The sequence below is a fragment of the Salvelinus namaycush genome, chromosome 20 (genome assembly GCF_016432855.1).
Source record: "Salvelinus namaycush isolate Seneca chromosome 20, SaNama_1.0, whole genome shotgun sequence".
In the NCBI taxonomy this organism is placed as follows: domain Eukaryota; kingdom Metazoa; phylum Chordata; class Actinopteri; order Salmoniformes; family Salmonidae; genus Salvelinus; species Salvelinus namaycush.
In genome coordinates, this window is record NC_052326.1 from 47,798,546 (window position 1) to 47,825,213 (window position 26,668).

General features: G+C 44.8%; 2 protein-coding genes across 3 annotated transcripts in view; one reads left to right on the plus strand and one right to left on the minus strand.

Annotated features, from left to right (window-relative positions):
• LOC120065442 (protein CBFA2T2-like) overlaps window positions 1-26,668 on the plus strand; it is a 571,663-nt gene that overhangs the window by 154,303 nt on the left and 390,692 nt on the right. The gene's annotated exons all lie outside the window — the stretch shown is intronic.
• On the minus strand, window positions 5,857-10,359 carry LOC120065443 (G-protein coupled receptor 37-like 1). Of its 2 annotated transcripts, XM_039016463.1 has the most exons (3): window positions 9,477-10,359; window positions 8,141-8,548; window positions 5,857-8,059 (listed from the first exon to the last, which is right to left on the minus strand). In XM_039016463.1, exons 1-3 carry the CDS (start codon window positions 10,170-10,172, stop codon window positions 7,577-7,579), a joined length of 1,587 nt encoding a protein of 528 aa, XP_038872391.1. In that variant the 5' UTR covers window positions 10,173-10,359; the 3' UTR covers window positions 5,857-7,576. The 2 variants fall into 2 exon arrangements, with proteins under 2 accessions (XP_038872391.1, XP_038872390.1); XM_039016462.1 differs by having other exon boundaries at window positions 5,857-8,548.

The window sequence follows — 26,668 nt, forward strand, 5'->3', positions numbered from 1 at the left end:
GCGCGAAGGGATCACTAACAGGTTAAAGCTTGGTCGCAAATGGGTCTTCCAAGTGGACAATGACCCCAAGCATACTTCCAAAGTTGTAGCAAAATGGCTTAAGGACAACAAAGTCAAGGTATTGGAGTGGCCATCACAAAGCCCTGACCACAAAGCCCTGACCTCAATCCTATAGAAAATTTGTGGGCAGAACTGAAAAAGTGTGTGCGAGCAAGGAGGCCTACAAACCTGACTCAGTTACACCAGCTCTGTCAGGAGGAATGTGCCAAAATTCACCCAACTTATTGTGGGGAGCTTGTGGAAGGCTATCTGAAACGTTTGACCCAAGTTAAAAAAATTAAAGGCAATGCTACCAAATACCAATTGAGTGTATGTAAACTTGTGACTCACTGGGATTGTGATGAAAGAAATCCAAGCTGAAATAAATCATTCTCTCTACTATTATTCTGACATGTCACATTCTTAAAATAAAGTGGTGATCCTAACTGACCTAAGACAGGGAATCTTTACTAGGATTAAATGTCAGGAATTGTGAAAAACTGAGTTGAAATGTATTTGGCTAAGGTGTATGTAAACTTCCGACTTCAACTGTATGTCATGAGCACAGCCAAGCTGAACGTAGTTGGCCACAGATGGGTTGGAGAACACTCTGACTTCCACTGCGACAGACCAGGCAAAGTCAATGTCGACGCAGACACCCTCTCTCGTCCCCTGGATATCACCAAGTACGTGGCTGAATGCAATGAAGAGCTGCCAGGTGAAATGGTCCGTGCAACATGGGAAGGGAGTCAAGAAGCAAAAAGAAAATATGTGGCTTGGAATGCAGCCCTCAACATCTCTGAAGGCATCTCAAGAGAACACCACACCAGCGAACCCCTGTCAACCATCAACCACAACGAGCTAGAAAGGGCCCAGCCATTGGAGAGCTCATGAGGTTGAAAGAGACACAAAGAACCCTAATCAGCGATGCAAGATGAGGAGTGAGTGGCTATACCAGGAAACTGTTGATTGAGAGGGGAAAGATGTGCATCGACGATGGAATCCTGTTCCAGAAGGACAACCAAAGAAGGCAGCTTGTCCTACCAGTCAATTACAAGCAGACATTCCTGAAGCACCTCCACGATGACATGAGTCATGTAGGAACAGAAAAAGTCCTCAGCCTGGCAAGGGAAGTGTTCTACTGGCCATTCATGAAGAGGGGTATAGAAGAGCATGTTACTCGGAGGTGTCCCTGTATCAAACAGAAGCAGCCAGTCACACATGTAAGAGCAGCTATGAGCAGTATCACATCAAGTTCCCCCCTGGAGCTGGTGTCTATTGACTACATGCACCTGGAACCCAGCAGAGGTGGTTTCAAAAACATCCTGGTGGTTCTAGACCACCTCAAAAGGTTCGCCCAGGATTTTCCGGCAAACAACAAGTCCGGAAGAACAGCGGCTGAAAGAATCTCCAACGACATCATACTAGAGGTCTTCACAGATCCACATCTACACGAATAACTCAGACCTGATGCGGGAACCGAGCAGGTCCGCATCCAGAATTCGAAATAATGTCACCGGTCTGTGTTGGATCTGATATGATTGTCATGGACCTTGGGTATGTGTAATTTTAACTGACTTGTCCGGAAGGATCCATACAGATCGGGACACGACTGCTGCGGTAGAGAGAGAGAGAGAGAAATTGTATAATTTATGCTAATGCTCTTTGCTTTTCACGAGAGTGGCACGTGTAGCTTGTTGTTGGGAAATCATAAGACATGTGGGGCAAAAGTTAGGAGATATCTGATCAGTGAAGGAAGATGGAATTAAAATGATGGAATAAAAAGTTAAAGGAGAAGGATAGGCTACAATGACCAAGAGCCAACAGGTAGGTTGCTACTTTATAGTCTGAATGGAGTTGTTGTTTGTAACAGTGTAGGACGTGAAATAGCATGCAGCCTTAATTAGCCTAACTACTTAGCTAGCTAGCTTCACTAACTTCTCTCGGTTTGATGCAGTCAAAACAGGTACTATGTACGTAGTCATATTGGATGATAAATAACCTAGCTATGGCGGCTATGTCCACTATAGCGTGAGTCGGCTTGGTTGGTTGCTGTCTCTTCCTCTCTTTTCGTGTCACTCGCGCACACTCACAGTAGCTTACACACAGTACGGTCCCTGCTAGAGCGTCACCTCTTTACCTCCTCTTCCTCGCGCTTTATCAGCTCCGGTTAGTAAAGTAGCTTAACAATTGACTTTTCTGTTGCTTCTCTCACTCGGATCGGACCGAGTCTGGATCCAACCAGATCTATATGGAACGGGTCTAGTTGTCCTCTGGTTCGTTCGGAACAAGTCCCTATATTTAAAAAAAAATATTTATGCATATCTGGTCCGGATGGGAAAGCTCCAGGTCAATTTCGTGAAGGCCTCTATTTCATACAGAGGTTTGGATACCCCTCGAAGTTACACCACAACTAGGGTAGAGAATTTGAGAACAATCTTTTCAAAACCCTGCAGCAACTGACAGGAGTGGGTCACTCAAGAACATCACTGTACCACCATCAGGGCAGCCCAGCTGAGAGATTCAACAGAATGTTGAACCCAGTGCTGAGAATGCTTGAGGAGAAGGAGAGGGAAAGTTTTAAAGAACACCTTCCACAAGTGTTGCATGCATACAACTGCACAAGGCATTAGTCCACGGGATACTCACCCGTCTATATGCTCTACGGTCGCCAACCACACCTGCCAATAGAGCTGCTGTTTGGCCTGACAGCTGAAGAGGAGACAAACTCACCCAAAGGCTATCCTGAGAAGTGGGCTAAGAGAATGACTGAAGCATACAGAATATCATCTGAGAACAGCAAGCAGTCAAGTGCAAGGGGGAAAAAGTACTATGACCAACAGATGAAAGGTGTAGTTCTCCACCCAGGTGATCGAGTCCTGAACGAAAGAGGGGGTCCTGGAAAAGTAAGGTCCTATGCCAGTTGGGGAATTCCCACCTCACTACATCCCACCGCCTTTCACGCCTTATTCACCTTCATACTTACCATCCGCACCTTACCACACCTTCATGCCTTACACTTACCCTATACACGGAGTGGACAAAACATTAGGAACACCTTCCTAATATTGAGTTGCAACCCCCTTTGCCCTTAGAACATCCTCAATTCATTGGGGCATGGACTCTACAAGGTGTCAAAAGTGTTCTACAGGGATGCTGGCCCATCTTGACTCCAGTGCTTCCGACAGTTGTGTCAAAACAGCTTCATGTCCTTTGGGTGGTGGACCATTCTTGATGGGATACTGTTGAGCATTAAAAAAAACACAGTTTTGCAGTTCTTGACACATTCAAACCGATGCGCCAGGCACCTACTACCATACCCAGTTCAAATGAACTTAAATATTTTGTCTTGTCCATTCACCCTCTGAATGACGCACATACACAATCCATGTCTCAATTGTCCCAAGGCTTAAAAATCCTTATTTAGCCTGTCTCCTCCTCTTCATTGTGTATAGTTTTATTTTGTATTGTTCCCAGAGCACATTAGCAAATGAGACCTTGGTCTTAATGTGTTTTTCCCTGGTTAAAAAAATATGACTCCATTGCATTATATGTTTGCAACAAGATTAAACTATTTGTCATCTTTTCGACTGCAGGGAACTTGGAACTTATTTTTTGAGTGCAGACCCTCTACAAATGAATCTGGAGTTTCTTTGTCGCAATATATTTTCCATGGTAAGTACAGTTATATTTGTTTTCACTTGTCCAGGAGCATACAGTATGTGTTGCACAGATGAGAGCAGAAATGTTATAGCGTAATGGATGTAATTCTCCACTAGAGCCAGCAGGAGGCGGTATAGGATCAGGTTTCAGATGGAGAGGCAGTGTGATTGGGGGAGGGAGAGGCTTGGGAAAAGTCATATGTGTCGAACATTCTTCTCATCCTTGAACTTTGTTCTTTAAACCCTTTCACTCTCTTTTTCTGTTTATCCCTGTCTCTCGCTCTCTCTCTCTCTCTCTGACTCTCTCTCTATCTCTGGCTTTCTCTGAATCTCTCTCTTTCGGTCTGTATGACTGTCTGTCTCCCTCTCTCTTTCTCCCTCTCACATTCACATACATAATAGGCTCACCAAACTCAGGAGGTAGTGAAACTCATTAAGTAGTGTTTATGGGTCCAGCCTAGTTGGCACTGGAACCAAGAGCAAAAGAATGAAGAGATTTCAACATTACAAATGTCCGACATAGATGGATGCTGATGAGATGCCTTGTAGAGGCATTTAGCAAAGAAAACATGTCACTTGTTCAGAAAGTTCGCCATTTAATCGACAACAGTCTAATCTTAAAAGGCCTGTTTGTTGGATTGTCTCTCAATAGATGTTGGTTTTCCAAGGCCTTACTATGTAAACCAGTGAACCGGTGAATAGAGCCAGTGAAAGAACTGTTTGAACTGGGATAGTAAGGGACCTTAGTGTTATCTTCAGAGGTTTATTGATGTTTCCCATGTCCCTAAAAACCAAAGCCAAACACCCTCACAGAGGAAGTGTCCTGTGGTGGTCCACCACTGGTACTAGTCCTAAGTGATAAACAACCCCAGTCACTCACATATAGTTCCCCCCTGCTGTTCGGACTCTGTTCCAGTTCCACCCCCAGCCGTGACAATGACAGGACAGTGACAGAGCGGACTAGGCTGGTTCTGTGTTCTGCTGACAGAAGGGACACATGGAGACAGAGAGGTCCAGAACCTCTGCCCCCTCTGGGAACTGGGCCCAGGGTTCTCTGCAGGGTTCTATCCCCAGGCTTACAGAGCACTGGACCCCCAGAACTGGTTATGTTTGCATTCTCCAGCGTTCTGGAGCTGGCTGCTAGGCTGTAGCCATGGCAATGTGTAGATAGGGCTCTGATCAGAGGATGTATGTTTCCTGAGCCTGCTGAGCCTGGAGTGAACATGACATAGGGCCTTAACACGGTCAGTACACGCACACGTGCACACGCACACGCACATGTACACACACACACACACACACACACACGCACACGCACACGCACACGCACACGCACACACACACACACACACAACCCCACCTCACTTTATCTCAAATGCAGATAAGGTTTTAAAACCTTGTCTGATGAGAAATGTAAGCAGTCTGAGAGGCTGAACCTTCCCATTATGCAGCTTCAGACACTCAATGGTGGTATGGTAGGCAGAAGATAATTTAATGTGCAGCAAAGTGCATGAGGCGAGGACTGGTGTATGGGGCAGTACTGAGCGTCTGGCCTGAACAAACGAGAGACCAGACAAATAAGGCCCTTCATCCGTTGTCATGGAAACCACAGGGGAACTGAAGGGTTTGGGAAAGTGCGGGTTGTTTTGGTCGCCTAGTGCCCTCTTCTCCCTCTTTCTTCCCCATCTCCTCTCATCTCTCTCTCTTGCTTCTGTTTGGTGACTGTGAGGGGGCCTTGAATGTGACGGTAGCTTGGCAACTCCCCCGGTGGTTGGCCATTGTAATGCAGTGAGGGGGCTGGGGAGAGGGCTGAGGAACAATGCTCTTCTTATGAGAGCCCCCCTCTCGCAGGCCCAGGCAGAACTAAGTGGGAGGACAAATATTTCAGCTCAGGGAGCCGAGACGGAACACACAGGACAGGGGCAACCAGATGAAAAATCCTCACTGTCAATATCCCCTCTGCTGTGAGTGTGTGTGTGAGTGGATGATGGATGAGTATGTGTGTCTGTTAGAATGTGTATGCGTGTAGGTGTGTGCATTGTGTGTGGGCAGACATGGTGGTCTCTTTAACTTGACACTGACTTGTTCATGCACTGATAGATGCATGATTTCCCTCAGCCATGATTTATTTTCCAGTGAAAAACAAGACCACAGACATTGTCTCACTGTTTATTGGTACAACTGAATAAAAAATAGACAAAACATCTGATACACAGTCAGTTCCGATAGTAAATACTACCTCAGATACACAATGTTAACTTCAAACCAGACATAATTACAGTATATTCACAATACAAGAGAATACATACCAATTCCCCAAAAAACTATAAATGTTTTTATTTATCGTTTTTTACTACATTCATATGATTTGACTGATCTCTTTTTGAGGAAGGAAAGTTATGAGAAGTACAGATTGTATACATGTACAAGGTAATATTGAGGACAATGAAAGTTGTTCATTGGGTCCTGATATCTGAGCAAGTCAAAATGTTCCACTGTTGTGTCACGACAGTATAACAACATATACTGTCAGCATTGTATCGGTCAGATTGTACTGTACACAGATTCACCATTTTTATAGGGATTGGTTAGGTTCTATCTCGACATCTATGAACATATTGACACAAGAGCAATTGTGTGGACTAGTGGTTACATTAAAAGCTTTTAATAATCATGAATAATGTTTATCTGTAGAAGAGATGTGGTGTTAAGATCTGGGCCCGTATCCACACAGCGTTTCAGAGTAGGAGTGCTGATCTAGGATCTGGCCATATAATATTATTCATCATGATCTAAAAGGCAAAACTGATCCAAGATCAGCACTCCTACTCTGAGACGCTTTGTGGATATGCTCAGCAATAGCATGGTTCTTGAAGGGAAACATGTTGAGAAAACCCTGAGCTGTACAGCTAAAATACTACAACACAACAGTGAATTCTTAACACACAAGACAGTTGATTTGCGCCCTATTCCTGGAGAAATCGTAGGAAGACTACACTGTAGTGGTTGTTATTTACTCAGATAATGACAAGTAATATTTACTCCACGTGTAAACAGTCAGTCACCAGTGGTAATGGGTGTTATGACGTGTGTTTGACGCGTACCATTCTACCACATTCCTTCCCTTGTAGATCACTGTGAGATGGAGTGCAGGCCAGGGGAATAGAGAGGAGTTAGAGAGAGAACAATTAGCCCACAGACACAGTCAGAGGATCCCTCAATGGCTCTTTCTGTTGTTAATCTCCACTAATAAAACACAGGAAATTAGAAAACACAACAAGAATCCAGACCATAATTCACAGCTAAATTAATTGTTTGCTTTTTAACATTTTATTTATCAAACGAGATTATACTAGTAAAAAAAAGTCAAGAAAGGTTCATGTCAGTGTATTCAGCTCTGGATCTCTCCTAGCATTCAGCTGTGCCACTACAATTGATATGTTGTCTCATGTCATAATGGACTGTCTGTAATGATCTTCATCACTTATCTCACGGCTAGGAGGGATTGAAGACAACCAAAGCCCTAGCCATGAGTTTATTCAGTAGTCTGTCTGTAACCACAAGTCTCTCAAAACAAATTGCCTTAAACTCAAGAGGTGTCTTTAAGCAGGAAGTCGCCCGCTGTGCATGATGATGTCCATAGTGCTGTCTACCTTTAATCTCAAGAGTCTTCTTGGTAAAATAAGTGTCCCTCTAAGGACCAAGCATTAAAGATATCCTTTATCTTCATTCAGTGCAATGCCCAGCACAGCCAGTGTGGGCAGAGAGAGGTTGGGGTAAGAGAGCTGGGTTCTTGAGGTCCAAGGGTAGCGTGGGCACTTTGTCCCCCAATGAGGTGACTCCTGGCTAGGCAGGGAGAAGGCAAGGAGAGGGACTCAGCAGGGTGTTCCGATGGCCATGAGAGAGGAGCTGTCTTTGGCCTTGTCATAGAAGATGGCTGGTATGGTTCCAGACACAATATGCAGCTTCTCCTCTTTGGTGGTGGATGGAGAGAGTGATGACGGGGTTGAGAGAGAGGATGGGTAGGTGGAGACTGCGGTGGTGGTAGTGGAGGATGATGATGATGAAGAGGCTCCATTGGGTAGACATTCCTCACAGCAACAACAGCAACAGTCCATGAAGGCTTGGCCCAGAGAACGACACAGACACAGGAACAACACCGGCGTTGCCGAGCAACGGACAAACAACAGGAACTGGCCAATCAGAGCCAGCAGGGCCTCAGTCGTTGTGGAGACGGGGTTGGCGATGTAGGCCAGGGCAATGTTACAGACGTTCTCGGGGAGGTTACACACGGCATAAACGATGGCCATCGCCACGACTGTAGAACTACACCTACGGTCTCTCTTCAGCTGCTGCTTCTTGGAAGAGGAGGAGGACGATGACAAAGAGGAAGAGGAGGAAGGGCGTATTCTTTTTCCTCGTACTACTGTGCTGCTCACCTGTTTCGTCCGTGCCTCCTCAGCGACAACGTGTCTCGTCACCAGCTGGCAGGCGAGGGTGAAGAGGAGCGGCAGGCAGAAGTAGCAGCCGAAGTACCACCACATGCGGGCCTCGTGGTAGGTCAGCACCAGGGAGTAGACCGACTCAGGCAGGCTCAGGGAGGGCCGCCGGACACACAGGTCCACCACGTAGCCCCCTGGCTGGACGGAGACCTCCTGGGTGAGCTGCCACAGCAGCAGCTCTGGAGCAGCCAGGACCATGGAGCCGATCCAGACCACAGACAGCTTGGCCAGGATGGACTGGCAGGGCTCCAACCGCGGTGCCTGAGGCTGGGGGCTGGTCACTGCGTGGAACCGGTCAATGCTCAACGCACACAGGCTGAATGTGGCTACTCCCAGAGAGGTCACCTAGAGGGAGAGGGGGAGGGAGGGAGGGGGAAAAGGCAGAGAGGGAAGATGGGCGAGAGGGGTGAGGGAAAAGGAGAGAAAATAAGAGGACAGTGGAAAGGAGAGAAAGAGACTGAATGGGATTGAGTGACACTGGTTTCAATAGAAGATGCTCATTTGGCAGGTCTTGATGCTGATTCTGAGAGTTCTCCAACCCACCAAGAAAAAACTGGGGGAAACACTACTGCTCCAAATAAATGCCCCCTAGGAATATGCAAATTAACCTATTCAGCTAGGTTTAAAAGAGCATATAGAATAGCATTAGAACGTCCGTCTGACCCAGATCCCCTCCTTGATAAGAGTTCCTAAGAACCTCAGTTAATTACACACACCCCACCAGACAATTAACATGAGGCGCTCGTTAGCATAACAATAGGCTAACTACCATAACACATAGGCAGCTGGCAGACTGGGGCTATACACGGGCAGTGGTGCGCATAGTGCAATTACAACATATAAAACACACACATTATGGTGATTAAGTACAGTTTGAGTCTGAAAGACATTGGAAATACCCAGACTAAGGGAACAGCCAGAGCAGGGCTTGCACCATCAACCCTGAAAATGCACTCTTCCAGCCCTAATAGCAGAGGCGGCCCCAGTGCACTCACACAGGGACTATATTAAAAAGCTATACGAATAGTCGGTTATAACCACCATCCTGTCGTCCCTATATGTGTAGGTATAATCATTTTTATTGCTACAAAAGTATAACTTGTGTGTATGACTGGCCTACTGTTGAATAATGGGAGAACGAGGAAAGCTAGAGGTGTGATGCAGAAATAACGGGACACATACGCGCGACGCAACAGGTGCATCTCTTTGTGCTTGTTAATGCACACTGCCGACATGTCCTCACGTGCGTGGACGTTCAACGTGAACTGTTTACCTCCATGTAGGGCACGATCCGACAGGACAGGTCCCCTAGCAACCTTCTCTTGGTGAGCTCGTTGAAGACGACCACGGGCAGACAGAAGAAGAGCACGAGGAAGTCCCAGAATGCCAGACTGGCCAGGATGCAGTTCCACGCGCTCTTCAGGTAATAATTGTGCCAAACGATACACATGAGCGCGAGGTTACCAACGATGCCCATGGCGAATAGGATGAGGGCGAGGAGCATCACTGCGTAAGCCCCGTATGAGCTGTCGGTTACCGGGTAGAGCGGGTTGTGGAACAGCACCGAGCCCTTGGAAGAGTTTCCCCGGGATCTGCCGTGCCTGTCCGGGGTGCTGTTGGCCAGGTGTGGGCCCTTGGGCGTTGTGAAGTAGCCGTCCGGTTCATACGGTCTTGGGTGTTGGTAGCTGTGGGGAGACTGCTGGTCCTGTTTCCTCGAGGTCCCATCCTTGGCGCCCCGGGGGATTCTCTTTTGGTTAGCGTCTGGTTCATGCATCAGGGGTTCAATATATCCCATATCACCTCCAATCTGATTGAGATTCAACTCAGAGTCTGACTCCCCGGTCCCCGTCGTCAGTGCACCTGCATCCCCGTCCCTCTCCTGAGTCCTCAGCGCTGTGTAACCAGGAACGACATGTCGGGGCTCCGCAGCGCCCAGGAAAAGTAGCAACAAAGCAAAAAGAGGAGTCATTTTAAGTTTAAATATGATTGTCTTTTACCTTGATAGAACGCTGAGAGCAATGTAGTTCTATATTCTGCAAGTGTTGCGCTAGTTTAAATACAGTCTGTATAAGTCAAATATATCCACAAATAGTTTTAGAAGAGCGTCCAAACTTCAGTCCGCCGACTGGTTCGTTCTGATGTACAATTTTGAGCGTCTGTCTGGCTCAAACTTGCATGCCCGTTATTCATTATGTTCTGCAAATGGAAGAGACCACATCTGCCCTCTTGTGGACTAGATAGACGAGGCAAGGACCTCAAACTGTATTCAGAGCAAACGCATAGTTCAGTTCAATCAAAGCAAGTCAATTAATCTTTATCTGGGAATCCCCATATTGGCAGTGGTGGAAAAAGTACCCAATTGTCATACTTGAGTAAAAGTATAGATACCTTATTAATAGAACGTTACTCAAGTAAACGTGGAAGTCACCCAGTAAAATACTACTTGAGTAAAAGTCTAAAAGTATTTGGTTCTAAATATACTTAAGTATCAAAAGTAAAAGTATAAATCATTTCAAATGCCTTATATTAAGCAAAGCAGATGGCACCATTTTCTTGTTTTTTAAATTTATGGATAGCTAGGGGCACACTCAGACATCATTTATTAAAGATGCATTTGTGTTTAGTGAGTCTGCCAGATCAGAGGCAGTAGGAATGACCAGGGATGTTGTCTTGATAAGTGTGAATTGGACCATTTTCCTGTCCTGTTAAGCATGCAAAATGTAACAAGTACTTCTTGGTGTCATGGAAAATGTAGGGAGTAAAAAGTAAATTATTTTCTTTAGGAATATAGTGAATTAAAAGTTAAAGTTGCCCAAAATATAAATAGTAAAGTAAAGTACAGATACTCCAAAAAACTACTTAAGTAGTACTTTAAAGTATTTTTACTTAAGTACTTTACAACACTGCATATTGGCCATATTTCCCCCCAAAATGGCTGGAAAATAAACAAAAACAATGTCCTGTGGACAGGAAATGTTAGATATATATGCTGTTTATGTCCTACTAGAAGGTACTAGAATGTGCATGTACAGTCGTGGCCAAAAGTTTTGAGAATGACACAAATATTAATTTTAACAAAGTCTGTGCCTCAGTTTGTATGATGGCAATTTGCATATACTCCAGAATGTTATGAAGAGTGATCAGATGAATTGCAATTAATTGCTAAGTCCCTCTTTGCCATGAAAATGAACTGAATCCCCCAAAAACATTTCCACTGCATTTCAGCCCTGCCACAAAAGGACCAGCTGACATCATGTCAGTGATTCTCTCATTAACACAGGTGTGAGTGTTGACAAGGACAAGGCTGGAGATCACTCTGTCATGCTGATTGAGTTCGAATAACAGACTGGAAGCTTCAAAAGGAGGGTGGTGCTTGGAATCATTGTTCTTCCTCTGTCAACCATGGTTACCTGCAAGGAAACACGTGCCGTCATCATTGCTTTGCACAAAAAGGGCTTCACAGGCAAGGATTGCACCTAAATCAACCATTTATCGGATCATCAAGAACTTCAAGGAGAGGTGTTCAATTGTTGTGAAGAAGGCTTCAGGTCGCCCAAGAAAGTCCAGCAAGCGCCAGGACCGTCTCCTAAAGTTGATTCAGCTGCGGGATCGGGGCACCACCAGTACAGAGCTTGCTCAGGAATGGCAGCAGGCAGGTGTGAGTGCATCTGCACGCACAGTGAGGCGAAGACTTTTGGAGGATGGCCTGGTGTCAAGAAGGGCAGCAAAGAAGCCACTTCTCTCCAGGAAAAACATCAGGGACAGACTGATATTCTGCAAAAGGTACATGGAGTGGACTGCTGAGGACTGGGGTAAAGTCATTTTCTCTGATGAATCCCCTTTCCGATTGTTTGGGGCATCCGGAAAAAAGCTTGTCCGGAGAAGACAAGGTGAGCGCTACCATTAGTCCTGTGTCATGCCAACAGTAAAGCATCCTGAGACCATGCATGTGTGGGGTTGCTTCTCAGCCAAGGGAGTGGGCTCACTCACAATTTTGCCTAAGAACACAGCCATGAATAAAGAATGGTACCAACACATCCTCCGAGAGCAACTTCTCCCAACCATCTAGGAACAGTTTGGTGACTAACAATGCCTTTTCCAGCATGATGGAGCACCTTGCCATAAGGCAAAAGTGATAACTAAGTGGCTCGGGGAACAAAACATCGATATTTTGGGTCCATGGCCAGGAAACTCCCCAGACCTTAATCCCAGTGAGAACTTGAGGTCAATCCTCAAGAGGCGGGTGGACAAACAAAAACTCACAAATTCTGACAAACTCCAAGCATTGATTATGCAAGAATTGGCTGCCATCAGTCAGGATGTGGCCCAGAAATTAATTGACAGCATGCCAGGGTGGATTGCAGAGGTCTTGAAAAAGAAGGGTCAACACTGCAAATATTGACTCTTTGCATCAACTTCATGTAATTGTCAATAAAAGCCTTTGACACTTATGAAATGCTTGTAATTATACTTCAGTTTTCCATAGTAACATCTGACAGAAATATCTAAAGACACTGAGGCAGCAGACTTTGTGAAAATTAATATTTGTGTCATTCTCAAAACTTTTGGCCACGACTGTATATATTATACAGGGTATTTATTAACTTTAAAGGCCCATTGTAGTCAAAATTATGTTGTTCCTGTGTTTTATATCATATTGTACAACAGCTGATGAAACTAACACTGTAAAAGTGTGAAAAACATTTGATCAGTGTTATTTCCGGATAGTTGCTGGCTGAAAATGCAATCTACACCAGCCTGGTCTCATAGACTAGACGTAAAATAGCAAATGTAAATCTGAGACACACAAATTAGTATTATATGTTATGTTGGGTATGGTTACATGAGACAGACCCTTACTTAACCTTTTCACGGATGAGTTCCAAATATCTCTAATGGTCACCCCCAGTGTGAGTTTTTTAATACGTGTGATGTCAGAATGCATTCACTGGTTCAAAATGTGATTATTACGCAAATGGCAGTTAACCCAAGCTGCACTCAAACCAAGGCACGCTGGCTGCTAATTATCTATAGGCTATGTTTCAACTTCTCAATTTCAAATAATTTTCTAACAAGTTTATTTTCTAACACACAGTTTGATTGAGGTGTGTTCCGCCTTCTCATTAATTCACATATAAGTATCCCATTTTAATGTTGCGGACAACTTATGTTTTACTGAGCCAGACAAAATTCTCTCTTCGACCAGAGCCCAAGCACTTCCCCAGTGTTTCCCCAGATCAAGTATGCAGACATTTTCACATCTCCAGTCAGAACAGAACTTGAACAAACTTTTCCCCCCTGGCACATTATCCAGCTGGCCCGCATTGCCTTCATTGTTTTTTTCCTTACTCAAAATAACTTTTGGACATTCCTGTCAAAGTAAGTGCCTTATTACGTTATCATTATAGTTTCTGTATATCGTGTTGTCGTTTCTACTGTAGAATACCGTATGTATTTATGGAGCATAATGTATTTACTGTTTTATTCACGTTTTCAAGTGCTGGTGACAAATCATGCATTATGATTCTTGCATAGATTGTAATGTACACATATGTGTGTAAAATACTTTTTGGAAGGTTGTACTGATTATAATGAGCTAATGCTAAGCTAAATGCCAGATATGTGTGACGCCATGTTTGTTGACATCATACAATGCATTATGGTTGTCACGTAAACATCTGTCTGACCGTTATAATAAAACGAGGTGAAGGGATGGTTCACTCAACTGAATTAGATTGTAACTCGTTAATCAGGGTTGCCAGCTCAGACCCATCTTACCAGGGATTTTTATTTTTATTTAGCTTATAAACTTATCCTGTGTTTGCCCCTCCATTTATTGATGAATCCCCCATCATAGTAATATTTTCTGCATCATATCCCCCCACGATACCTTCCCCCATTTCTACCCCCCATGGACTTGAAATCCCCCACAAATGGAATGAACCAACCCACAAACACCCCTAAAATGGTTTAATCCAAATCTGCAACCCTGTTAAGCTTTCGCACTATGGTTAGGCTAGGTAATAGGCTTGTAGTTGGAGTGATGATCTGTGAGGTGATAACCCTTTATTTGCTTTATGATTTGTCAAAAACTGTAAATGACTTGTCAAGCATGTGCTCCGGTTCTAAAATACACTGTAACAAGTACATTGAAGATTTGTAATATGCTGAAGAGTGGACAAACTAAGTTCATATTTTTCGGTGCAGCTATCTTTGACTTTCACTTTGTTTATTTGCATCTTACAGTTAAAGGCATTCTGTGATTAGGGAGTTTTCGCTTGTCAAACATAAACAAAGATGGCTGCCATCGTAAAGAATTTAGCTGCCGTTAACTGACACGCATCTCTTTTCTGAACAATATTGCATTTCTTCCTTGTGCTCACCAGAGATGTGGTACATTGTAAACAAGTCTAACTGTTAGGTCACTAACTTATGTTTTATTTTTTGTCATAGTTATTTAGACTGGTTTATGGAATGAGTTTTGCTTTGGATGTGTTCCGTGTGATGCCTGTGCTCTTCTACAATAAAAGGTGAAATTGAGGAATAAAGTTGTAAACATCAGTACAAAACATTGTTTAGATGCTTTTCAGACAACAATGCTGTTTAGATGCATTTGTTGCATCATACATTCTGTTGCTGCTGTTCCAATCACATATTTGCGATGGTGGGACCACTCAACAACGAACACAAATATGTGATCGTACGTGTCAAAGGGTTAAGGCAAATACGAAAGTTGGGTGGTTGGTCGGGTGTGTAAAGCAAACATCTAGCAACCCAAAGGTTGCAAGTTTGAATCTCCTCACGGACAACTTTAGCTAATTAGCAAAACTACTTACTACTTTTTAGCTACTTTACTACCTAACTGTAACCTTAACCCTTCCACTAACCTAACATGAACCCTTTAACCTAACTCCTAAACTTAACCCTAACCTTAACCCTAACCCATAGGCTAGCTAACGTTAGCCAGCTAGCTAGAATTCGTAGCATATCATACATTTAGCAAATTCGTAAAATATAGTATTTTTTGCAAATTCGTAGCATCTTCAAATTCATAACATATAATATGAATTGTAATTCATAACATATCATATGCAACATATCAAACTAAATGGAGTATCTCGGATTTACGTACAGAATAATGCAAACTCCTCTGAGACCAGGTTGTCACCACAGGGCCTTCTACTCACCAGGTTTGCATGGGCGGGAGTTTTGGCTTTCCACGGTGACATCACAGAGCGGTAAATTGATGAATAGACCAATAACAAAGAGAGTTCCAAACCTCTCTGCCAATAACCATTAGTTTTCAGTTTTCCCATCCCCACTTAGACCACACCCAGACAGTCCAAGCAAAATCTTGCTTGGGAGATAGTTTTCAGTAAAATATTTTTTTAACCTATTTTAATGGAAATCTATCACAGTAAGGTACTTAATTGTTACCCAGAAATGATTTGATATTGATATAAAAGCGGCTGCATTGGGCCTTTAAATACATACTCCAACCAATGATCTCAGTTTCTATGCAGTGATGCGTGACTGAATTATGGAGTAATCAATTATGATATCAGTTATTCTCCATAAAATGCAAAGCACAATCTTAACTGGCACTTGGATATAGGCCAAACCACAGAAACACTAGTAGAGACAGATACTAACGTACAGTTATGAATAGATCTCGTGTTCCCTAAGGGAGAGAATGAGGTATAACATACTATGAGGAGTCAATGACCAATCATTTTCACCTGAAGAAATCCCGCCCAACGGGCCAAATGATGCCGAGCCACTCTCGGTAGCCCCTTCATCCTGGCTATAATACCGTGGCTCGCATTCTTTTCCTCAATTTAGTACCGCTCTTCAGCAAGCCCAGATCCCCTGACTGCCCGGTTCCAAAATATGTTATACCTCATTCCCTCCTTCAAGCAACAGTAGTCATATTCATAACTGTACGTTCTCTATCAGTCAGTCATTTGGTATAACATACAGGTATTATGGTGACAAACAATCACGCCCCAAGCCAGCTCAGAGGGTACCAAACTAGGAGGCCCACGGCAGCACAAGCACACACAGGTTCCGCCGGATCCAAAAAGGGGTTACAGAAGCCACATTATTCCCTAATACTTACCCGAGAAGCCTGAACTGTCAGAGCCTCATGAGACCTGAACTTTCAGACCCCCATAGAGGGAACCCAAACCTTTTGCAACTTGGCTATACACACTGACACGCTGCCACTGTGACCAAGTGCATAGACCCTATGGTTCCAAGAACAATACTTACCTTGCGAGCCTGAAATGTCAGAACTAGTACAAGGAACTGCAAGTCCAAAACAACAGAACACCTGTCGTGACTTGGTAAAGCGCACATGCGTGCTGCATAGCATCAGCCTGAGTCGATGAACCACGGCAGCCCGAAGCTCAAACCCACAGGAAACCTGTAGTAACCTGGAACCTGTGTACTCTGTGGCAGATGAATCAGAATTAGTTGGGTAACATAGATAAATAAGATGTTTTATTTACATAATATGCTTATGTGAGATACTTGTCATTAGAATGTATCCTTTTGGACTATAGTGTTGGCAGTTGCACTTTTTCTTAGCTGGGGCTCAGTCATTTGGGGCCCAGAGAGGGGAGAGGTCAGGCTTGTCTTTTACATGTCTCTGGTGCTATGCAGAATATCAGAAAGGGAAGAGGACAGGATGGAACATTGTCTTCGTATGTGAATGTATCTGTTAAACCATGTGAAGGGATGGCGTGATTAAGGGGGAACCAATTACTTGTCTCTACAATGTCTGTGCGCAAGTCACTCCCCTCAGTGAGCTTGTCCAGGAGTGGGGTCAAGAGGGGGTTTACTTGAGATGGGAGTATCTAGAGTTGACAATTGAGTTATGCCTTGGATGAGGTAATGTTTTGGTACTATGAAGTACCAGGAACGAGATTAGAACCTCGTTTTAGAGACCAAACTGAGCGATAATTTATAGCGAATGCAATCTGGCTAAAGGATACTCCTTTCTCAAGTAAAAGGCCCTTTGTGAAGAGTTCCTAAGATCTGTGGTTCGTCATGTAAGTTGAGAGGGGTGTATCTATGCTATAAAAGATCTCAGTTGCCATTATGTTGGGACTCTCAACAATTCATTACAGATAGTGAATTGTTGAAAGTCACAGGGCTATGGTAAAGCTCATATTATTATTAAAGATGAAGTTTAAGTATAACTCTGACTGGTGTGTGGTTTGTAACTCTCCTCATTTGGTAATACAGGAAATTGCCACGACAACTCGCATGCTGCCACTGCAGCCCAAGGCTCAGACTCACAGGAAACTGTGGGGAACCCTGATAATGCACACTTTACACGCTGACGCACCCAAAGACAGTCCAAGGATCAAACCCACAGGGAACTGTGGTAACCCGGATGAATGTGTAACCTGCGCGCTGGCAAACACCCACTCCCGGACCCAGCCATAAGAACACTATTGGTTAGTTGGTGCGCAATCTCTAATATTAAGGACGTCTCGAGGTTCTGATAGCCTGAGTTAGAATACTTCATGATAAGCCGTAGAACACACTATATTTTTTTGTAGCTGTCTATTTACCACCACAAACCGATGCTGGCACTAAGACCGCACCTAACCATGCTGTATAGGGCCATAAGCAAACAAGAAAATGCTCACCCAGATGTGATGCTCCTAGTGGCCGGGGATTTTAATGCAGCAAAACTGAAAAACGTTTTACCTAATTTCTACCAGCATGTCTCCTGTGTCACATGAATTGACGCTGGAGAGACGAAGCAGGTACGGTGAGTCAAACATTTACTAAGGAATGGACATGGAACGAGACAGGAACAGGGTCAGCACAAGAGTAACAAGGACAAAAACAATGAATGCATCAGCAGGGAACAGAGCAGGGGAACTGACAAATAAAGGGGAGGTAATAAACAGGTGATGAGTGAGTCCAGGTGAATCCAATATCGCTGACACGCGTGACGAGGGAAGGCGGGTGTGCGTAATTGATGATGGCAGGAGTGCATGATGCAGGGCAGCCTGGCGCCCTCGAGCGCCGGGGGGGAAGAGCGGGAGCAGACGTGACAGTACCCCCCCTCTAGGGGCGCCACCTGGCATCCCACCTGGGTGAACCGGCCGAGACATGGGCGCTGGGCAAGCCGGTTGGGGGCGTGGAATCCCGACGAACCGGCAGGAGCGTGGGAGCCTGACGAGCCAGCTGAGGCATGGGAGCCTGACGATCCGGCAGAGGCAAGGACGCCTGTCAATCCCGCTGAAACGAGGGAGCCCAATGATCTGGTGGAGCGCGACGTGGGATAGAAACCTGCTGAGCCAACTGAGGCAAGGAAACCTCTCGAGCCAGCCGGGGAGTGGAAGCCTGACGGGCTGGCTTAGGCACCCCCGGTTCCATCGGCGGCGGAATCCACCCCGATGTCACCAACAAAACAAACAAAAAAACTCCTGGGCCGGCTGGGCGAACAAGACCTGACGATCCGGCTGAGGCCTGATGTGGGATGGGGGCCTTCCGAGCCAACCGGTGCAAGGAAACCTGTCGAGCCAGCTGGCTAGGCACCCCCGGTTCCATCGACGGCGTCCCAGAGCCGACGTCACCATCAACCAGAACGCCAGTGCTCCCCAATGCTTTGTGTGTTGGCTGATGCATTCTGTCACAAGGGATGACGCTGGAGAGACGAAGCAGGTACGGGGAGTCAAACATTTACTAAGGAATGGACATGGAACGAGACAGGAACAGCGTCAGCACAAGAGTAACAAGGACAAAAACAATTAATGCATCAGCAGGGAACAGAGCAGGGGAACTGACTGATGCGCGTGACGAGGGAAGGCAGGTGTGTGTAATTGATGATGGTAGGAGTGCGTGATGCAGGGAAAAAGAGGGGGAAGAGCGGGAACAGACATGACATCCTGTGCAACTAGAGGTGAAAAACCTCTAGACCAAATCTACTCTAAACACAGAGATGCATACAAAGCTCTCCCTCACCCTCCATTTGGCAAATCTGAACATAACTTAATTCCTGCTTACAAGCAAAAACTCAAACAGGAAGTACCAGTGATGCGCTCAATATTGAAGTGGTCCGATGAAGCGGACGCTAAACTACAGGACTGTTTCTCTAGCACAGATTGAAATAGGTTCCTGGATTCATCCGATGGCATTGGGGAGTTTACCACATCAGTCATCAGTTGTTAATCATTAAGTGCATTGACGACATATTCCCCACAGTGACCGGATGTACATATACAAACCAAAAGCCATGGATTACAGGCAACATCCGCACTTTATTTTTACAATTTATTTATTTAACCTTTATTTAACCAGGAAGGGCTCATTGAGATTTAAAATCTCTTTTTCAAGAGCGTCCTGGCCAAGATAGGCAGCACCAAGTCATTACAAAAATTACAGACAGACAACATGAAAAACTACAAGTAATCTAGTAAATAGAATTCACAAGAGTATAACAAAAATCAAAAAGAGCTAATTAAAAACATTGACAGGTCAGGGAATCAGTCTCAAGATCATTCATCAGTGATTTAAAAATACCAATCGGGACAAGTTCTTCCAGTTTAAAAGTATTTTGTAAGGCGTTCCAAGACGATGGCGCAGAGTACATAAAAGCCCTTTTACCAAATTCAGTTCGGACATTTGGAACAGTTGAACGAAGAGAGTACCCACCACATTTCTGAACAATATAAATGAGCTAAATGCAAGAGCTGCCATTTTTCAAGGAGCGGGACACAAATCCAGATGCTATGCCCTCCCACGAGCCATCAAACAGTCAAAGTGTCAATACAGGACTAAGATCGAATCCTACTACACCGGCTATGACGCTCGTCAGATGTGGCAGGGCTTGCAAACTATCACGAATTCCAAAGGGATACCCAGCTGTGAGCTACCTAGTGAAGCGAGCCTACCAGACGAGCTAAATGCCTTCTATGCTTGCTTTGAGGCAAGCAACACTGAACCGGATGACTGTGTGATCACACTCTCCGTGCCAATGTGAGTAAGACCTTTAAACAGGTTAACATTCACAAGGCCGCAGGGCCAGATGGATTACCAGATGGAGTACTCATAGCATGCGCTGACCATCTAGCAAGTGTCTTCACTGACATTTTCAACCTCTCCCTGACCCAGTCTGTAATACCCATGTTTAAAGCAGACCACCATAGTCCCCGTGCCCAAGAGCGCCAAGGTAACCTGTCTAAATGACTATCGCAGCGTAGCACTCACATCTGTAGCCTTGAAATGCTTTGAAAGGCTGGTCATGGCTCACATCAACACCATTATCCCAGACACTCTGGACCCACTCCAATTCGCAAACCACCCCAACAGATCCACAGTTGATGCAATCTCTATTGCACTCTACTCTGCCCTTCCCCACCTGGACAAAAGGAATACCTACGTGAGAAGGCTGTTCATTGACTCCAACTCAGCATTCAACAGCATAGTGCCCTCCAAGTTCTTCACTAAGCTAAGAACCCTGTGATTAAACACCTTACTCTGCTATTGGACACTGGACTTTCTGATGGGCCGCCCCAGGTGGTGAGGGTAGGCAACAACACATCCACCACACGGAACCTCAACACGGGGGCCCCTCATGGGTGCGTGCTTAGGAAAGGAGGGCCACGCACACCCCCATTCACATAAACGAGTCCGTAGTGGAGTTGGTCGAGAGCTTCAAGTTCCTTGGTATCCACATCACTAAGGCCCTATCATGGTCCAAACACACCAAGACAGCCGTCAAGAGTGTCATCAGATCCTCAAAATGTTCTACAACTGCACCATCGAGAGCATCCTGACTGGTTGCAACGGGGGGGGGGGAGTAGTGCGTGGGGCCGAGCTTCCTGCCATCCAGGACCTCTATACCAGTCGGTGTCAGAGGAAGGCTCTAAAAATTGTCAAAGACTCCAGCCACCAAGTCTGTTCTCTCTGCTACCGCATGGAAAGCGGTACCGGAGAGCAAAGTCTGGGATCAAAAGGCTCCTGAACAGCTTCTACCCCAAAGCCTTAAGTGCTGAACAGTTAATTAATTGGCAACCAGTACTCTCTGCTTATCACCCCCTACCTACAGTCGTGGCCAAAAACATTACCACTCTTGCACTTTTTTTTAAGGTAACTCAAAATGTTCCCTAAAATATTTTGATATTGAACAAAGTATTTGGTCTCCACAATTCTTTACTTCACTATTATTACAGAACCTAATATATCCATTTAAATCAGAAAATAAACATAAATTGCATTGACAAAACTATCCTCTACAGGATCGGTGTCACCTGCCGTGGGACGGTTGAGCTAACGTAGGCTAATGTGATTAGCATGAGATTGTAAGTAACAAGAACATTTCCCAGGACATAGACATATCTGATATAGGTAGAAAGCTTAAATTCTGGTCAATCTAACTGTCCAATTTACAATAGCTATTACAGTGAAATAATACCATGCTATTGTTTGAGGAGAGTGCACAGTTATGAACTTGAAAATGTATTAAAGGCTTTAATTGCATCAAGAAGTTCCTTTTCTGTAATTTGGCCTTCACATGGTCTGATATGTTAATTCTTCACGAGGGGTTTTATGCACTCTGGCAAAAGGGGCGTTCCATGACGCCGACATAATGTCTGTGCTGACGTGGGTGTGGTCACTGACTGGTTAAGACTTTATATGAAAAACAATTATCTCATTTAGAAGGATAACATCACATTACGTCTTCTCACAAATAATTTCATATTTAATCATATAAGTTCCACAACATTTAGATGTGAATCTGATAACTGGGATGTATACATTTGTAGAGGTACAGTTATTTAGTTATACCGTCCTTCATGATATCACAAAACAACAACTGTTGGACATGGTATTCTTTAAATACCCACGGACCATTCCCAATGTTTGCATCACAGAAATATTGTTTCGTTATCAAGCCTTTTGATGTTGTAGTTTTGGTGGGAGGAATCTCCTTGTAACAAAAGTTATCTTTCCCCTCCATCCTGCGGAGCCCAAAGGCAGAGTTTCTACAAGTATTTACAACCGTCATAAAACGGCCAACTTCAACCCTCTCGGGAGAGAGAGGGCGCTGTAGAGCCGACTCACTGTAACCTGATCCTTCGGATCCTCACCGGAGAGTCATGATAGTGCCCAATAATGTTTGTACCCTGTTTTGTACTGCTACCATGTTGTGCTGCTGCCATGTTGTGTTGCTACCATGTTGTTGTCATGTTGTGTTGCTACCATTTTGTGTTGTCATGTGTTGCTGCCCTGCTATGTTGTTGTCTTAGGTCTCTCTTTATGTAGTGTTGTGTTGTATCTCTTGTCATGATGTGTGTTTTGTCCTTTATTTAAATTTTATTTTGAATCCCAACCTCCGTCCCCGCAGGAGGCCTTTTGCCTTTTGGTAGGCCGTCATTGTAAATAAGAATTTGTTCTTAACTGACTTGCCTAGTTAATACAAATACATTTTCTGTTGGTACTGAAATAGCTCCATACTGAAATAGCTCCATTCTACACACAAACCTACCTCCGTCTCCCCCCACCCCTACACACACACATTTTCCCACACATACTCTATGTCATGGCAGGATTGTGTAAGTCTGGAGAGTTTGAGTGACTGATCCCCTGTAGCTATATTTACCAGCTCTGTGATCGAAGTATAACCTGCATACAGCTGCAGGTGGAGGTAGAAGGGCGGGGCTGCTATTTGTAGAGTTAAGAGTCCCTGACCCTGAGATATTCTTAGCCTTAGCTAGCGACGTTAGGTGATGGTATGACGTGTGTAAGGTGTGTTATGGTTTGGCAAGGATTGATAGTATGGAGTTAACGAGAGTGACTCAACTCTCAATGTGCCTCAAGCTGTTCCTGTTTATGTTAAAATGTCAAACCTGGAGGGGTTTGAGATGTTGGTATCGTAACTTCAGACAACATCTAGGATTTCCCCCCTTCATGTAAAAGATGACTTTAAACATAGCTTTTCCATTGTCTCAACATGAAGCAGCTTTTCCATCTGTGATGTACTGATAATTGTAGTCTCGATAGGGTTCAAGGAAAATAACACATTCTCAAAATAACACTGTGAGTTGAGAGTTGCATAAATGCTTATCTTTAAAATGAATGATTCATTATCTTAATCAGAAGTAGTATGCCTTGGAAAAGTAAGCCTTGTCTGAACCAGAATGGCCCATAGGGGCAGGAGTAGAGCTTTTTGTCAGACGGAAATTGTCATGAAAAATTTGCCAGTCTCATGGTATTTGGCCATTAATTAACATAAACACATTTAGCATATCCAGTCATCCATGCATACAAGCCGCTGATGCATGCCTTTGGAACATCTAAAAAATAATAACGCAACATGTAACGTGTTGGTCCCATGTTTCAAGAGCTGAAATAAAAGATCCCAGAAATTACACAGGTGTACCTTGTGCTGGGGACAATAAAAGGCCATTATAAAATGTGCAATTGTGTCACACAACACAATGCCACAGATGTCTCAAGGTTTGAGGGAGCATGAACTTGTCATGCTTACTGCAGGAATTTCCAGCAGAGCTGTTGCCAGAGAATTGAATGTTCATTTCTCCACCATGGCAGAATTTGTTTAATTTTGGAGTATAGGCTAGACCAATTTTGTACCATTGACATCTTAAATCAGTTTTTTTAATGGTTTTCTGCCGTGCATAATATGCGGTAGGCTGTGTATTGTAAAAGTGCACAATCATTATTTTAATTCAGTTTGTTTGGTTAAAAAGACAATAGAGCCCTGAGTAGCAGGCCATTAGTAACGTGATGGTCGTTAACGAGTTGGGTACCCCCAACAACTGGTTGCAGATGACGTGGATGTTGATTAAGGCAGCACCCTGCACCTCTCTGATTCAGAGGGGTTGGGTTAAATGCGGAAGACACATTTCGGTTGAATTTATTCAGTTGTGCAGCTGAGTAGGTATTCCCCCCACCCTTATTTGAAACCAGCCAGTCACCTGTTATGTATTTACACAATACGGCCACATAGCGGCAGTGTAAGATGCTGTCTCCTTCTCCCTCTCTCTAATTCCATCTCTATTTCTCTCTGGGTTCAACTAAGGATACTTGCCTCCTACTTAGGTATGACAAAGATAGTCATGGTCTTTCCTCACTCAACATTTATAGTTTTATTGTTGTTACGGCAGATGACTTCCAAACGTTGAATATTTTCTGGATGCAATCATTTAATGGAAAAAAAAACTCTCACTAATGCACTACTGCATTGGAAGAAATATAGCCACCACCGTAACTTTTATTATGAAAGGGAGCTTATTGTAGATGTTATTTTTGGTATCACTGTTCTGGCCACTGTTTAATTCCCAATTAATAATCAAACCATAGAAAAACCCTTCTTTCTTTTCTCTCCAAAACTCTTGAACGTGCCGTCCTTGGCCAGCTCTCCTGCTATCTCTCTCAGAATGACCTTCTTGATCCAAATCAGTCAGGTTTCAAGACTAGTCATTCAACTGAGACTGCTCTTCTCTGTGTCACGGAGGCGCTCCGCACTGCTAAAGCTAACTCTCTCTCCTCTGCTCTCATCCTTCTAGACCTATCGGCTGCCTTTGATACTGTGAACCATCAGATCCTCCTCTCCACCCTCTCCGAGTTGGGCATCTCCGGCGCGGCCCACGCTTGGATTGCGTCCTACCTGACAGGTCGCTCCTACCAGGTGGCGTGGCGAGAATCTGTCTCCTCACCACGTGCTCTCACCACTGGTGTCCCCCAGGGCTCTGTTCTAGGCCCTCTCCTATTCTCGCTATACACCAAGTCACTTGGCTCTGTCATAACCTCACATGGTCTCTCCTATCATTGCTATGCAGACGACACACAATTCATCTTCTCCTTTCCCCCTTCTGATAACCAGGTGGCGAATCGCATCTCTGCATGTCTGGCAGACATATCAGTGTGGATGACGGATCACCACCTCAAGCTGAACCTCGGCAAGACGGAGCTGCTCTTCCTCCCGGGGAAGGACTGCCCGTTCCATGATCTCGCCATCACGGTTGACAACTCCATTGTGTCCTCCTCCCAGAGCGCTAAGAACCTTGGCGTGATCCTGGACAACACCCTGTCGTTCTCAACCAACATCAAGGCGGTGACCCGTTCCTGTAGGTTCATGCTCTACAACATTCGCAGAGTACGACCCTGCCTCACACAGGAAGCGGCGCAGGTCCTAATCCAGGCACTTGTCATCTCCCGTCTGGATTACTGCAACTCGCTGTTGGCTGGGCTCCCTGCCTGTGCCATTAAACCCCTACAACTCATCCAGAACGCCGCAGCCCGTCTGGTGTTCAACCTTCCCAAGTTCTCTCACGTCACCCCGCTCCTCCGCTCTCTCCACTGGCTTCCAGTTGAAGCTCGCATCCGCTACAAGACCATGGTGCTTGCTTACGGAGCTGTGAGGGGAACGGCACCTCCGTACCTTCAGGCTCTGATCAGGCCCTACACCCAAACAAGGGCACTGCGTTCATCCACCTCTGGCCTGCTCGCCTCCCTACCTCTGAGGAAGTACAGTTCCCGCTCAGCCCAGTCAAAACTGTTCGCTGCTCTGGCACCCCAATGGTGGAACAAACTCCCTCACGACGCCAGGACAGCGGAGTCAATCACCACCTTCCGGAGACACCTGAAACCCCACCTCTTTAAGGAATACCTAGGATAGGATAAAGTAATCCTTCTAACCCCCCCCCCCCCCCCCCTTAAAAGATTTAGATGCACTATTGTAAAGTGGCTGTTCCACTGGATATCATAAGGTGAATGCACCAATTTGTAAGTCGCTCTGGATAAGAGCGTCTGCTAAATGACTTAAATGTAAATGTAAATGTAAAAGAAGGCAGCAGCTTCTATCAGGAGGCAGGAGAGAGGACCTAAAGATAACCCTGACAGACTTGTCTTTGGTCCGTGTTAGGCCTTTGTTTGTGTGTGTGTGTGTGTGTGTGTGTGTGTGTGTGTGTGTGTGTGTGTGTGTGTGTGTGTGTGTGTGTGTGTGTGTGTGTGTGTGTGTGTGTGTGTGTGTGTGTGTGTGTGTGTGTGTGTGCGTTCGTTCGCGCAGGTTTGTTATTAAGAGAAATCAGTACAAAGAATAATGCCTTTGTTCAACACTCCTCCTTTGACCCCCTCCCTTGGTTTGTTGCACCTATTGTCTTTCACTTTCCCCAAAGCTGACATAACTGGATTCTCTGGTTCTTGCTAAACCCTTATCTGTCTGTTTAAAGAATACACACATCTCTTGGCCCCCTACAGTACAAGCTCTCGCAGTCTAACGTCAGAATTGGACATTCATCCATGTTTCTCAAACGCCGAATTTTGAAGTTGTCAAAAGTCACATTTCAAAGTGTTTAAGGTTAAATTTAGTAATTAACTTCACATTTTCAAGGTTAGGGTTAAGTTTAGGCCTTAACTCCGAATTCTTAAGGATAGGCATTATCTCCGAATGGTTAAGGTAAGGGTTAAGGTTTGGGA

Coding starts and splice junctions, on each gene's coding strand:
- LOC120065443 (XM_039016462.1), bottom strand. CDS start 10,172: ATGACTCCTCTTTTTGCTTTGTTGCTACTTTTCCTGGGCGCTGCGGAG. Junction 8,549..9,476: donor GGATCGTGCCCTACATGGAG/GTAAACAGTTCA, acceptor CTCTCCCTCTAG/GTGACCTCTCTGGGAGTAGC.